This window comes from Leptonychotes weddellii, chromosome 9, assembly GCF_054177405.1.
Source record: "Leptonychotes weddellii isolate Sample4059 chromosome 9, ASM5417740v2, whole genome shotgun sequence".
Taxonomy (NCBI): Eukaryota; Metazoa; Chordata; class Mammalia; order Carnivora; family Phocidae; genus Leptonychotes; species Leptonychotes weddellii.
Window position 1 is genome coordinate 64804032 of NC_138377.1, and position 14951 is coordinate 64818982.

General features: G+C 53.9%; 2 protein-coding genes across 6 annotated transcripts in view; both read left to right on the plus strand.

Moving 5' to 3' along the window:
- Positions 1-7730, plus strand: part of SLC7A8 (solute carrier family 7 member 8) — a 50523-nt gene extending 42793 nt beyond the window's left edge. For all 5 annotated transcript variants that reach the window (XM_081830743.1, XM_081830746.1, XM_081830744.1 and 2 more), the window contains 4 exons: positions 1153-1249; positions 3165-3314; positions 4889-5066; positions 5576-7730. In XM_081830743.1, the coding sequence (XP_081686869.1) occupies positions 1153-1249; positions 3165-3314; positions 4889-5066; positions 5576-5739 (589 nt within the window). In that variant the 3' untranslated portion in view covers positions 5740-7730. The remainder of the gene's footprint in view (positions 1-1152; positions 1250-3164; positions 3315-4888; positions 5067-5575) is intronic.
- A 4617-nt stretch (positions 7731-12347) lies between these two features.
- Positions 12348-14723, plus strand: CEBPE (CCAAT enhancer binding protein epsilon). The gene is made up of 2 exons (XM_006746491.3): positions 12348-13605; positions 14175-14723. Exons 1-2 carry the CDS (start codon positions 13096-13098, stop codon positions 14508-14510), a joined length of 846 nt encoding a protein of 281 aa, XP_006746554.1. The 5' UTR covers positions 12348-13095; the 3' UTR covers positions 14511-14723.
- Positions 14724-14951: the final 228 nt, after the last annotated feature.

Below are 14951 nucleotides of genomic sequence, written 5' to 3' on the forward strand. Positions count from 1 at the left end.
TTTTTTTTTTTAAAGATTTTATTTATTTATTTGAGACAGAGAGAATGAGAGACAGAGAGCACGAGAGGGAGGAGGGTCAGAGGGAGAAGCAGACCCCCTGCTGAGCAGGGAGCCCGATGCGGGACTCGATCCCGGGACTCCAGGATCATGACCTGAGCCGAAGGCAGTTGCTTAACCAACTGAGCCACCCAGGCGCCCCATCAGAATATCTTTTATATATACCTTTCACTAACTCAGTATTCATTTCCTTAGGATGGCTTCTTTGGGAATAGAAAAAGTAGCTTAAGGATATAAAGTTTTAGGTATGATACAATATAATGCATACAATACAATAAAATACACAGATTGTTCAGATTAATGAGTTTTGAGAGTTGTAGACAGCGATGGAAGCACCACCCAAAACAAGATATAGAACATTCCCACATATCCCCCAATTTATCCCGTGTCCCTTTCTGGTCCACCACCTATTCTCCATCCTCACAGTGGCAACTACCTCCTGACTAGGATATCAATGTTTTTGTTTTTTATTTTTTATTTTTTTTAAGATTTTATTTATTCATTCGAGACACAGAGATACAGAGAGAGAGAGAGCACGAGCAGGGGGAGAGGCAGAGGGAGAAGCAGGCTCCCCGCTGAGCCAGGAGTCAGACGTGGGGCTCCAACCCAGGACCCCAGGATCATGACCCGAGCTGAAGGCAGACGCTTAACCGTCTGAGCCAGGTGCCCCGGATATCAATGTTTTTAAGGCTTTCCATGGACAGACAGTTCAGTCCTCATGTATCAGAGAACCTGTATCCCTTGAGGAAGGGAGAGGCCCATTTTTAAAGGGATTAAGGCTTTGTGAGACCCACAAAGTTAAGGCACAATCATCAGTAACCCCAAGCTACCCAGACCATACTTAGGGTCTCTATGCACCCAGAATCTATCCATTATCCACTAGCTGCCTCTGGTCTGCCTGCACCTGCACTTGTGAACGTGGGTCCTGTGACAAGTGGGCTGGAGTGTGCATGGGAAGGTGGGTACCTGGTTGGGTCGGGGGGATACTCCTGTGTGAGCAGAAGGTGGGCATGGATGAGGAAGACTGGGCTGGGAGGGAACTTCCTTGGGTGGTCTGTGGGCCATCCCAGGCTTACCTGCTTTTCTCTCTACCAGGCTGTTCTTTGCTGGAGCCAGGGAAGGCCACCTTCCCAGCGTGTTGGCCATGATCCACGTGAAGCGCTGCACCCCAATCCCAGCCTTGCTCTTCACAGTAAGGGCCCCTCCTTCTGCCAGCCCTACACACACCCTCCCTCTTTGCAATTGCTCTGAGCTGGGAGTTCGCACTTCCCACACACACCCCTGTCACCCTCCTGGTCTGCTCCTAGGGTTCACTGGATCTTCGATAATCTGGCAAATGGTATATGGGCTTTGTAAATATCAAGAGAAATAACAAGGAAAGACCCTGAGTCCTGAAACACCTTCAGGCTCTCACCCTGCCTCATTTCTATTCTCCCATACTTTTGGGTCAGATTGAAGTGACTTTCTCATGACTCTACAGTCTCATACGGAAAGAAACCTCCTTTCTTGGCTCTCCCCTGCACCTGTTGCCCTAAGGGTTGCGGCTTTGGGCCCCCACTCCTGGCCAATCTCACACACCCTCAGCACTCTCCATCAATCTTCTTGCCCCAGGAGACTCTGCCTGTGTCTCAGGAAATACCACTGAAACAAATTCAGTGTTACAGGTACACCAAATAAGACAAACCATAAAGAAAGGAAGACTGGCAACTGAAAATGGAGAAAAGGAAAATTGGGATAGGGAAGAACTGAGGGTAGAATGGCCCAGAGTAGAATCATTTAGAGGGGTAAAAAGAAAGAGCAAAGACTTGTCCCCACTGAGTCTTTTGAGTTATTTTTTTTTTCTTTCTGGATCCTGAATAAAATATTGAAAATGACTTTGGTCCGTCAGAGAAGCAGTTAGATCAGGATAATAGAGCTCTCAGGAGTCAAGTGCCTTCACTGTACAACATGAGGGGGAGTTTCAGAATGTTCAGATACAGGATGAAGCCCATCATGATTGGTTAGCTGTGAAAGGTGCCTGGAGACCACCTAGTGCTCCCAGTGAGACACAGACTTATTTCCGGTTTGAGCCATTGGTGCAGTACTGTGACTGCCAGACAAGAACGGTCAGAATCTGGCTTTTTCATCCATTAAAATCTTCTATATTATTTTCACCGTCAGATCTTACACGAGAACTGAACCTTCTTCTTTTTTTTATTTAAGATTTTATTTATTTATTTGACAGAGGGAGAGCGTAAGCAGGGTGAGTAGCAGGGGGAGAGGGAGAAGTAGCCTCCCTGCTGTGCAGAGAGCCTGATGTGGAGCCCGATGTGGGACCTGATCCCAGGACCCTGGGATCAGGACCCAAGCCGAAGGCAGATGCTCAACCAGCTGAGCCACCCAGGCGTTCTAAGAACTGAACCTTCTGTTGGCCTTAACAAATTAGCAGAGGGGCAGAACATGGTTCCGAGAGAGCCACTGAGCTGATTTTGAAGTTGTAAAGTGGATTCTGTCAAGAAAACCTCATGGGGATGTTATGAGGGTTAAGTGAGTTAATATTTGTAGAACACTAAGAACAGGACTTTCCACCTAGTAAATGCTTTGTAACTGTTTATGATATTAAAAAAAGGGGGAGGTGGGGGGAAGAAGAAAAATAAATTAGATGACTCAGCCAGGAGAAGAGGATGAGGGCAAGAATAAAGCTTTAATCTGCAGTTAACAATCTTCCCGAAGGGATTAAAAAAAAAAAGGAAAACCTAAATTAGCTTGAGCTACAACCAGGGAAGAAATATAAATGGGACCAGGGCAGGTATAGAGCTAGCACTGCCGGTGTGGCCCATCCAGTTGTTTACAGCCAGTATCTGTTCTGATTGGTTAGTGCCCCTGCCCTAGCAGTGGTTAAATATTTTGATTATCACTCCTGCAAAAAGAAAGAACTTCCTGGCAATGAAGCTGTTAGCAATGGCCAGGATGACTAGGGGAGGCTGTAAAGTCTCCATTCTAAGACATTCATCATAAAATGGCGCCATCCGCCTAGAGGCAGGGGAAGAGTGCCCTGACCTGTAAACAGCTCCTCTGGTGTCCAAATACCTTACTGATCACTGATGAGCTTCTCCCATTTCCCACAGTGCATCTCAACCCTGCTGATGCTGGTCACCAGCGACATGTACACACTCATCAACTACGTGGGCTTCATCAACTACCTCTTCTATGGAGTCACAATTGCTGGACAGATAGTTCTTCGCTGGAAGAAGCCTGATATCCCCCGCCCTATCAAGGTGCGAGAACCTCCCCTTGAGATCCCTTCCCCCTCCTCTTCTAATCTAGCAGCAGCTCAGGTTTTTAAATCACCTTGTTCTCAGCTGCTGACCACATACATGATCTACCATCTCTATGATGGTAGCAGACCCTTTGGAAAGCAAGGGCCATGTATGAATGGGGCAGCTATTTCCATTTTCCACTGGAGACAGGACCCGAACAAATGGCAGCTGTAAGAGTAAGTTATATTAAATGATACTTTCATCAGATCATTCCTTTGTTTCCTACAACTCTTATGAACTCTGGTTGATTTTTCAAGGCTCCCTTACCTCTCCAACATTTCCCTGAACCCACTGGTATGGCCAGTCTCCTTCTCATCCCTCCAGGTAGCTGAGTTCACTTGAGCTATGTCTCCATCCCAAAATGAGTTTCCTTCTCCCATCTGCCTATCCAAATTATAACCATTCCCCACATAGGCCTCAAGTTCCTCCTCTTCCTTGAAGCTTCCCAGTCTACTACAATCCTCCATGAGCCTCCCTTTTTAAACTACTAGAGCCCTATATGTAGTAGGGTGCCTAGTGAACCTACTGATTGCTGCAAGAGATAACTGTGTGGTGGGAATGAAAGGGACTGCTCAGAACAAAGTATGCAAGAGAGCTATGGGTTCTCCTGCAAATTAGAATAGAGTATAGCCCTGAGCTATATGAACAGTCCTATTCTGGAAACAGAGGAGACTAGATCCTTCCAGAAGATTCTTCCAGCTGAGGAATTTCAGCTCTCCAAATCTGTTTTCCACCACCACTTTCCTACCACTCTTAGAAAGCTTGCTAGAGGGATGACAAGGTAGAATAACCCATTCCTCCCCCAACCCTTGCATACCCTCTGAGAAGAGATGACAAGGAAGAGAAAGGCAGCTGAGTCTGGGAACTCCCACCTGTGGCCAATAAGATGGCCAACAAGCCCATAGAGCTGATGTTTCTTTCTGAATAAAATCAACGTCCCAGACTGCCTTATAGTATAGTAGGTTTCCTGACTTCTCGGATCTTGGCAGACTTATCTTCTCATATTGCTTGAGAAAAACACATTGGGAGTGATCCTGGCAAGAAGGATGGACATTTGCAACATGGTGCCCAGATGAGGGCCCTACCTAGAACCAGGAAAGAGTCAAAGAGTCTGACAGACCCCTTCCATTTCCTTCTTGCCCCTCATTCATTTCTCCACCTCTCCTCCACTCTAGGACCTCAGCAAATATATACCAATATACCAGCAAGCTTATCAGTCCCACGGGCTTCCCTGGCTGAGGCATGGATGACAAGGCCTTGTTTGCCTCTGCCCAGGAGAAAAGAGATGGGCAATGAGGATCATTCCTCAGAACTCAGAGTTCGCCCCTCCTCTTCCCATCCCACTACCCAAGTTCACCAACGTTTGTTGACATAGCACTTGATCTATGAGGGCTTGGGGTGTGGGAGCCACAGAGCCGAGTGAAGCCTAGCCTTTGCCCTCGAAGGTGCCTCTCTGTGGGTTGAGAATAGGGAGGATGCCCTGATCTGGGGGCCACGGGGGCCACACAGCTAACAGCACCTCTGCTCCACAGATCAACCTGCTGTTCCCCATCATCTACTTGCTGTTCTGGGCCTTCCTGCTGATCTTTAGCCTGTGGTCAGAGCCCGTGGTGTGTGGCATTGGCCTGGCCATCATGCTGACAGGAGTGCCCGTCTATTTCCTGGGTGTTTACTGGCAACACAAGCCCAAGTGTTTCAATAACTTCATTGGTGAGTTGTTAAAAATGCTGGATGGCTAGAGGATCTACTCATCTGGGTTAGGTAGTCTCCGGGTCAGGAGGCCTAGGCTGGTCCACAGAGCTCTGGAGAAGAAGACGGGGCAAGAAAGGGTGGGTGCCTTCCCAGAGACCTCTGAGGAGAGGAGAACAGCTGAGGTTTGCACACAGACCCTAGACCTGGAAAAATAGGCAACCTGACAGCCATTCTGCAGGAGCTGCCTTGGGTAGAGGCCAAGGGAGAGCCTGGAACTGGTGGTCACCAGGCTTAGGTCACCAGAAGGTGGGGGACTAGGGCTTTGATGGGAATGGGCAGCCAACAGATAGGCTCCCCAGAGCCCCAGGAAGAGGCAAGGTGACTGTCTCCTGGAACGGGAGTCTCCTGAAGGCACTGGGGCTCTGCTGAGGTAACACGTGGGGCAGGGGAGCGGAGCAGGGCCACGGGCGGCTTGGCCCGATGGGTGGGATGCTCATCACTGACCTGTTCTGTGTGACCTCCCATAGAGTCGCTAACCCTGGTGAGCCAGAAGATGTGTGTGGTTGTGTACCCCGAGATGGAAGCAGGCTTGGGGAAAGAGGAGATAAATGGGGACACAGAGGAGCAGCGGCGGCCCATCTACCAACCCACTGCCTCCAAGGACAAGGACTCGGAGCAGCCCCAGCCCTGAGGACCACCATCCCCTCTCAGCTGGCTCCTTCCTCCTATACCCTCTTTTTGCCCTCCTTCCCTGCCTGGGTCTCCCCAACACACACACACACACACACACACACACACACACACACACACACACCCTCTGCTTCTGTCAAGCAGGGACAGGACCTGGGTATGGGTGGTAAGAAACTATAAACAAAGACACTGACATTTGTACCCAAAGAACCAGCCTCTCACCACTAGGGCCGGTGTCCTCACCAGGGCTGCTCCAAGCAGTGGGAGGAGAGTGGAGCTGCTGGGGGTACTCTACAGGGCCCTCCCCCCCCACTTCCCTCCTCAGGAGCCCAGTTCAGTACTGCCTTCCCTCCCCATTCCTGAGCCCAAGGGAGGCCTCTGCTCAGAGAAGCGGAAGCAACAGTGAGTCAGTTGGGGAGGGACAGACTCAAGCAAATCTGTCATCTTTAAAGTCAGCTGGAGAGACCCTTATCACTCTCCGTTCACTAGGGACCCAAGAAATCAGAGAGATGCTTCCCTCTGCCCTCTCCTCTCCCCCTCCCCATGGTACCTCCCCCCACCTCAGCTTGGGCTCCCTGTCCAGAGCAAGGTTCCTGGCAGGACACCACCTCCCTACTGAGCTAAGGACCAATGAGCAGGAGAACTGCCCCCTCCCCCTAACCCAAGCCAGGCCTGTGGAACAGATTGGGAAAGGCTCAAATTGCAGAAACCCAGCCCTGCCCTGGTCTCCTGCATCCTGACCCCCACTCAGTGCCAAAGCTTCCTGAAGCCAGAAAGTCTTCTTATTTTCCATGTAGTGGACATTTCTCCCCTCGGGCAAAGCTGCTTAGCTCCTCCTCCTTCCCCACTCCAACCAGAAGGAGCAGTCACTCCATGATCCCTGCAGCTATGCCCCCAACGTACCCCCATGGAGCCAGCACTGCTGGCGCCCCCATCATGCCCTTTTCCTCTTCTCTGGCTTGGCTCCGGGACCAACCGGTGTGAAGGCTCCCCAAGCCCTTCAGGCCCGAAACCCAAGCCAAATCAGCCTTAAGTCACCTCCCATCCAAGAACTGGACCTAAAAATACTCCCTGATTTCTAACCCTCAGGACAGACCTGGTATGAAAAGCCTTCCTGGAATGGAGGGTGTTTTCCCACCCACCCCCCAGAAGTGTCCATCCCGTAACCTTGGAGACTGGGGCGGGAGTGTCTTCTGAAGGCCATTTCCTTCCTCCTCCCCCAACTCAGACACCCCCCTTTCTGGTCCCACCACCGCCCTGTCTTTGGACAGCCTCTGGGACAGGATGAAAAAGCAGTGGCAGAAGGTACCCATTTTGGGGAGCCATTCTCTGTGGCATGTGGACTTCTGGCCATCCTGTGGGAGAGGCTTCCTTTCCCTTCGCTCCAAGGGAAGGCCACCGTGTTTACCCTGGGCCTTGCAGCCTCCCTGCCACACTTGCTGTGCTAAAGACTAGGATCCTTTCATCCCAAAGCAGGAGTGCCCCCTTTCCTACCTCCCCCTACCGTCTGTTTAGACTAGAATCTGTGGGGAGTCCTCCTGGCTTGCTTGGCTCTCCCAGCTTCCCGGCTGGCCTGCCTGACCCCAACCCCACCCCCCACCCCCCTTGGTGAGATGCCAGGTTTGGTTTGAGTTCCAGTCCCTTCAGAGTAGACCCCAGGTGGGCTGGGGCTGGCCCCTGGAGGGTCAGGGGACCATCCTCCTCTTCCCTCTTCTCATTCCTCCAACCTCCATCCCTCCTTCAGTTGTTGGGGTTTATTTGTTTGTTCATTTGTTTCATAAAGTGAATGCCTTACTTTTTGGATAAATATTTTTGAAGCTGGCGTTTCTATTTCTTTTGGATTTTTTAATGTAAGGTGGTTTGGGGTGGGGAGGGCATTAGTTATACCTGGATGATAATCTTCTGTCTTTGAGTTGGTTTAGGGTTAGAGTTTATTTTGTGGAGGGTTTTTTTTTTTTCTTTTGATGTAATAAAATTTTAAATGGAAATGAAGTTGGTGGTGGTAATAATTCAATGATCTTCTGAGACAGAGTCCCCAGGCATTTCCTGTCTTCGTCAGGAGGTCTTCGGTTGCCAGGTTCCTTCCAGGATGGCATTCCCAAAGGCCCTTGCTCTGTCCCAGGGACCCAGTGCCAGCACACTCAAACAACTCTCTCGAGTTGTGGGTGGGTGGGGGAGGGGGAGGGTTGGTTTTTAACTACCTCTCATTTTGAACCAAAAACTTTCTCATTTCTTCAGTGAAGTCGCCAAGTGTTCATTGAGTTCCTGCTCTGTGCCCTGCACCGAGAGCCTGCAGACTAGCTAGGAAGAACCTCATCACTGCCAGGTGGGAATGCAGATGACAGACAGGACTTAGCTGAGAGGAGGGAGGCAAAGGCAGAGTGGTTCTCCAAGGTCTGGTCAGCCAAGGCTTCTGGCACTGGGACAGCTGGTACCAAATGGGAAAGGAAGCGATTGGCTGAGCCTGTGGAGAGATGCCAGGGGGACTTAGGAAAGCAGCCAGCCAGATCCAAGGGGTTTGACAGGAGGGACTAGGACATGAGGCAGGGTCCCCTCAGCTGCATGGAGCTGAATGAGAGGACCTTGTCTAGTCGGAGGACTAGGAAGGCTGTTGAGTGAGGACAAAGGAGGAAGCAGGTACGGTAGGGACACGTCCGCTGGTGATTTGGGTTAATTGCGGGAGGAAGTTGATGGGATTAGACCCAGTCCTTGCTTGGAGTGCCTCCTCTGTGGGCAGCCCTCCCAGCTGCCTGTCCTGGGGCGGCATTACTCCAGAGCCAGCACTTCTGACAGACATGGGCGGGGAGCGGGGGGGAGGGGTGCGGGGGTTGTTAAGACATCATCCTCCACCATCTGGGACACGTGAGGACACAGGCGGGCAAGATGCCTCCACTCCCAGTCCCGGCCTGGCCCCAACACTCCTCATCTGTGGCTGGCATTTTTCTAGACTGAGGCTGGAGGTGCACCAGTCATGGGGGCACAGATACTTGGCTCTAAGTTCTAGGTCGGCAGCCACTAAAGAGCTGTGTGTCCTTGGGCAAGTCACTTAACCTATTTAGCACTTTTTGAGAAAAGAAAAAAAAAAAGAGGGTTGAACCTAATCTCAAAGGGTTCCTCAATCTCTCAGCCCAAGATTGTCCCCAGAGAGTGAAGGCAAAACTGGGCAGAGGCCAGTCTTATGCAAGAGGCTGTTCTCCGGGACGCCTGGGTGGCTCAGTTGGTTAAGCGGCTGCCTTCGGCTCAGGTCATGATCCCAGGGTCCTGGAATTGAGTCCCACATCGGGCTCCTTGCTCAGCGGGGAGCCTGCTTCTCCCTCTCCAACTCCCCCTGCTTGTGTTCTGTCTCTCTCTCTGACAAATAAATAAATAAAATCTTTAAAAAAAAAGAGGCTGTTCTCCAGGTCTCAAATCCACCCTTTTGCACCCCTTCTTCCCCAACATACACACTTTTCCTTTCCATGGGCTGCCAGCATATTCTCCATGTTGCCCCATTCCAGCAAGTCCAGCCCTCCCAAAACCCCTCTCGCTCTACGGAGACACTCATTCCCATCCATCACCAGCAGCCCCCCTCCTCCCGTAAGTGACACGTGCGGATCTTTTTAACCTGGTCAATGGGCAAATGTGGGTCTCCTCCAGAGCAACAAGCATTTATGTTTAACCTGGGCCTTTACCCTCTCTTAACCCTGTCAGTCACTTTAATGGTAAGAATTCATATGCTCTGACCTTAGGGAATTTGGGGGGGTCACCGAAATCATAGCTGCATAAGCATTCATTTGTTAGTCACACAACACACCTAATAACCATTGTGTCCAAGGAGTTTGCTATGTGCTGTGAGAATAGCAAACTTATTCCTGAATTTTACAAGTCAGCACAGATTTCAAATACTTCGTTCCATTGTTTCCATAAAAATATTCGTACTCGACAATCCACCTTTCCTTAATTTTAATTCAGGCAATATGGTCACCACAGCTGAAGAGGTCCAAAAAATGGATCTGACCCTACCCTCAAGAAGGAAATAGTCTACAGGGAAAGAAGGCAAGAATGCTCCTGGCACCTACGTGCTGCTGACTGCCCACAGCCTGGAGCCGTGGCAGGCCGGAGCTGAATGTGCCAGAACCCCAGAGCCTGAGCAGTGCCTGCTACTTCTGTGCCCAAAAATGCCTGTCAAACTGAGGCATCAGAGGAGGCTGCAGACAGTGTGTCTGCTTAGGACACCCAGATAAACCACGGGAGGTGGTCGGAGGAAGGGCAGAAGACTGAACATTGACTGAGACCAGTTGCTCTCTATACATTCTCTTATTCAGAGTTTCATTAAACAATCCGACAAAGTAGATGTTACTACTGCCATTTTACAAGTAAGGTTAAATAACTTGCCCGAGGGCACCAAACTGGGACGTGAGAGGGGCAGGCTTTAAGCCCAGGTCTCTCGGACACTTCACCGCAGCCATGCTTGGCTGACTCCCTGTTGGAAGGACTTGGTGAAGGAGGTGACCTTTGAACTGAAGCCTGTTACAAAGTCACTTAAGATAATATACCCGCATTGTTTCGGTTAATGCAAACAGGTAGCAGCTGAAGCAGCAAGGAGGAAAAAAGAGCCTGCTGACGGTGGGGAGGGCTTCTTTCCACTCCTGAGCAACTCCACAGAACCCAAGAATTCCCCAGCTCTTGTCTGGCACTGCCCTCCCCACCCCTGCTCCTGTCCAGTCCCCCCTCCTCCCCTGCGCAGACATCCAGAATGCCGCCTGCCCGCACCAAACCCCTCGGTTACTGGGAAACGTGATGTCAGTACTCCAGCAACGTCAGCCACCAGCTTGGGAGGTGAGGGATCCGACGGAGATTACTTATCTCCCCGTGGCCCCAGCCTTTCTCATTTCCTGCCGGCTCTATTTGCACACTTCCCGGCTTCCTCCAGCACCCCGTTCACTCGCTACTGACGCTGTCTTCCCCTCCCCCCGGCGGTGGACTGAGGGCAAACAGGGCTCTCTGAGTCACACAGCTCCCCCTTTCTCTATCCCTTCTTGCCTGGGGGTTTCAAGAACTAGCCCACTGCCCTTTCTCTCGAGATCAATGCTGCATCCTTGTCTGACCTTGGGCGGTTCGGCCTTTCAGCCTTGTTCCCCTCCTTTATAAGGCGGAGATAAAATGCCCTTGGTCGTGCTTCCCTTCCTACTTAACTCACAGGGAAATGGTCAACATGGCAATGTGAATGTTTCAATGAACAAAAAAAGCACAACCCCAGAAAATGCCAGGCCTTAGCCATCATCACTACTTCAAAGTCGGAGAGGGCTAGAATTTCTCCTCATTGAGACAGGGCCCCCGCCCCAGTCCTCTCGGCCTGCCCACTCTCCCAATAACCGCACTGCAAGCCCCACCCCACCATGATTCCCCTTCCTCCTTTGGGAGGCCCAGCAGGGTCCTGCCCTTGCCAGGGCTGTGGCAGGCTGCCCCCTGCCGACCACCGGATGCCTGACCACGGCGGCCCCTCTACTCCCGAATTCTGGACCAATATTGCCACCTGGTGGTCAACAGAGGCACTCCTACCAAACTGAAGTAATTCAGCTCTGGTACCTGTTCAACACAAGGTCCTTTGAAAGGGAGAGGAGATGGAAACCTCCCCGTCTGGTCCCTGAGATCTGTCTCCAGGATGCACACAGATCTCCCCATGCCAGGTCAGGGCTCTCAGAGAAAGTACCTCAAACTGTGCCCAGAAAGCTCCTGGGGTTGGTGGGGTGGTGGGGAGCGAGGGAGGAAGATGCTAACTGGACGGGTAACTAGCCTGACGTGGAGGCAGCCCTGTCTGCACCTGCACACTTCATTTTAGCGTTCAATGCCACCTATAACCCCTCCACATCTGTCCCCACTATGGCCCGGTCCTTGGTGTACCCTACTTATTAAACCTTCTGGCCTCCATGGGGTGTTCACAGCATTGACCGGTGATCAAAGAGCCGGTGACACATTTCTGTGTCCTCTCCTTTTCTGGACCTATAGTCCCTTTTATAGGTGAAATTCAAGGTAAAAACAGAGCCACAGCCCTGCCTCTAACAGGAGAGAGTGGGGAGTTCCCAGAGGAAAAAGAAAATGGAAGGGAGAGGGGGCCCAGCATGAGACCTGAAGTGCCGAGCACCGGCTTCTCCTGGAGACCCTGAAACAGTCCCAGGAAGAGGTGATGACAAAAGAGAAGGCTTCTCAAGCCTCACAAGAGGAAGTGGACCCAAGAGACACGCATCGAGGTCAGAGAACGGCCATGCAGAAGGAAAGACAGCAAACCGAGCTGCAGGGAGTGCCTGAGCCCTGCGGCCCCAAGGCACAGGAAACAGAGCAGAGCCCCAGGACCAGAGCAGGGGGGCAGAGTGCCAACCTGAGGTTCTGGCAGTGCAGAGCAGCTGGAAGAGAGAGCCCTGGAGCCACCAGGGGAGTGCGGCTGTCGGCCCCTGGGGCAGCGGCCTGCCTGGGCCTGGGGCACGGGGGCCCAAGTCCTGAGCAGGTGCCTCAGCCGAGCCTTGGCAGTCAGCGACAGTGCCAGGCTGCTAGGGCCACCCCGGGCTAGAAGCCCCCACAAGAATATTCGGGCTATTGCACAAAAACCTAGCAAATGAGCATGTTCTGCACCACAGGACCCCGTGTAGGGCTTGGTCCCAGAACCTATCACTATAACCCTCTCAAACAACGCCCCCTGTCCTGCACCCAAAAGAATGCCCTGGGGGTGGGGCTACAGAAGGAACCGACTGCCCCTGGGGGTAGGTGGAGCCCAGCCTTGCGGGGGACAGAGAGGGAGGCGTGTCAAGGGAGGAGCTCAGATCAGGCTGGGGGTCGGCACTAGAAGAGGGTTTTCTCTGTTCATTCCGACTTGGCACCTCATTCTGCACAGAACTTTTTGGAAGTCGGAGGGAGGAGGACACTCAGAGTGAGGTGTTTCCCTCAGCGAGGACTCTGGAATCCCCTGGACTCAAGAGGGAGGGGGGCATTCCCAGAAGCATCAGCTCCCAGGCACCTGAGAACCCTGGCTTGGACCCTGACCAAAGAGTGCTCCCAACTGCTAAATAGGCCAGGGGCCCCGTTTCTCTAAGCCCTGCATCGCTCCCTCAGGGGTGAGCCCTGCCCCTCCCTGAGTCACCCCAGGGAGAGAGGGGGGAAAAAAGGGAAGAGAAAAGAGGCATTGACTACAGAGGAAGGAAAAGGAAACAGCAGAGGAGGGAGAAGAGAGGCCACGCAGGAGTGGGTGACAGAGGAGAGCGGAGAGGGCAGATCTAGGGCAGATCTAGGGCAGGGGGAGATAGGGAGAGGGCAGGCAGAGCATCCCAGAGGGTGCCCCAAGAGCAGGGCGGCAGGGGCGGGGAGCTGAGGGGGCGGGCCGGCCATGTCCCACGGGACCTACTACGAGTGTGAGCCCCGGGCTGGCCAGCAGCCACTCGAGTTCTCAGGGGGCCGAGCGGGGCCCGGGGAGCTGGGGGACATGTGTGAGCATGAGGCCTCCATAGACCTCTCCGCCTACATAGAGTCTGGGGAGGAGCAGCTCCTCTCCGACCTCTTCGCTGTGAAGCCGGCACCTGAGGCCCGAGGCCTTAAGGGACCCGGGACCCCCGCCTTCCCCCACTACCTGCCGCCTGACCCGCGGCCCTTCGCCTACCCCCCACACACCTTCGGCCCTGACAGGAAGGCCTTGGGGCCTGGCATCTACAGCAGCCCAGGGAGCTACGACCCCAGGGCTGTGGCCGTGAAGGAGGAGCCCCGGGGGCCGGAGGGCGGCCGAGGGGCCAGCCGCGGCGCCTACAATCCTCTGCAGTACCAAGTAGCACACTGCGGGCAGACGGCCATGCACCTGCCCCCGGCCCTGGCGGCACCCAGCCAGCCCCTGCGCGTCCTCAAGGTAAGAGCAGGTCCGATCTCGTCCCTGCCGCGCCGGCGCTGGAGGGGGGCCCCGCGCCGGTGCCCTGCGCTCCCGCTTACGCTAACGAGTCCGTGTTTGGTGTTGCTCTGCGAGACCGACCCACCCCCAAACCCTCTGTGCTCACCACCCCCACGACCCCTCCTTGCTTCTCTGTCAACCCCCTCTCATCCTGAACCCCACCATGCGGCTGGGATCCATGGTGTCCCACAGCCCCTGTGGCCAGCTCACCTGCCCAGACCTCAGGTCCCAGCGGCTTCTCTGCGGCCCATCAGCCCCTTCCTCTTGTTTCTCTGCCGCCCGCTTCTAGAAGAGGAAACGCCCGCAGGTCGTAGGGCCGGAGACTCGAGGGAGACTGAGGGAAAGTGTCCTCAGACGGTGTGGGAACGTGAAAGGGACTTCGGGTCAGAGCAGGGCACCCTCGGCACGCGGCAGGGCAATGCCGGCTCCGGATCCCGGATCTCTTTGCTGCCCGAGCGCGCTCCGGCCCGGCCTCCACCCCGCTTCCTGGCCGGCCCTCACCTCTCGTCCCTCTGTGCCTCCCGCTCCAGGCCCCTGTGGCCGCCGCCGCACCCCCCTGCAGCCCCCTCCTCAAGGCGCCATCCCCAGCTGGCCCCTCGCACAAAGGCAAGAAGGCGGTGAACAAGGACAGCCTGGAGTACCGGCTGCGGCGGGAGCGGAACAACATCGCCGTGCGCAAGAGCCGAGACAAGGCCAAGAGGCGCATCCTGGAGACTCAGCAGAAGGTGCTCGAGTACATGGCAGAGAACGAGCGCCTCCGCAGTCGTGTGGAGCAGCTGACCCAGGAGCTGGACACCCTTCGAAACCTCTTCCGCCAGATCCCCGAGGCCGCCAACCTCATCAAGGGCGTGGGGGCCTGCAGCTGAGCCCTGCTGGCAGACTGTGGCACCAGCCTCCCCCACCCCCCACCCCGGCCCAGCCTGACCCTGGGGATCCCTACCCTGCTGGGGCCCTAGAGCCGCTCACAGGCCAAGCCTGAGACAGAGACCACGGACAAACGGCAGCGGGCGGCAAGGGAAGAGGGCGGACCCCAGCATAATGAATCTGTGGCTGAATAAAATTGCACTATGACTCGGTAATGGGCCTGCACACTGGGCCTCGGCGTGGGGGGGGGGGTGCATGTGTGACATGGGGGCTTCAAGGGCAGGGAATGCATGTTGCTGGGTCTGCATGCCTCTTGGTTCCATGCCCAAATGAATATCCAAGAATACAGATACACTGCCCACAGGTCTCCCCCAACACACCACACGCCAGGCTGGGTGTCTGTCACTCTACTCTTCTCTCCCCCTGCCCCCACCCCAGCCCGC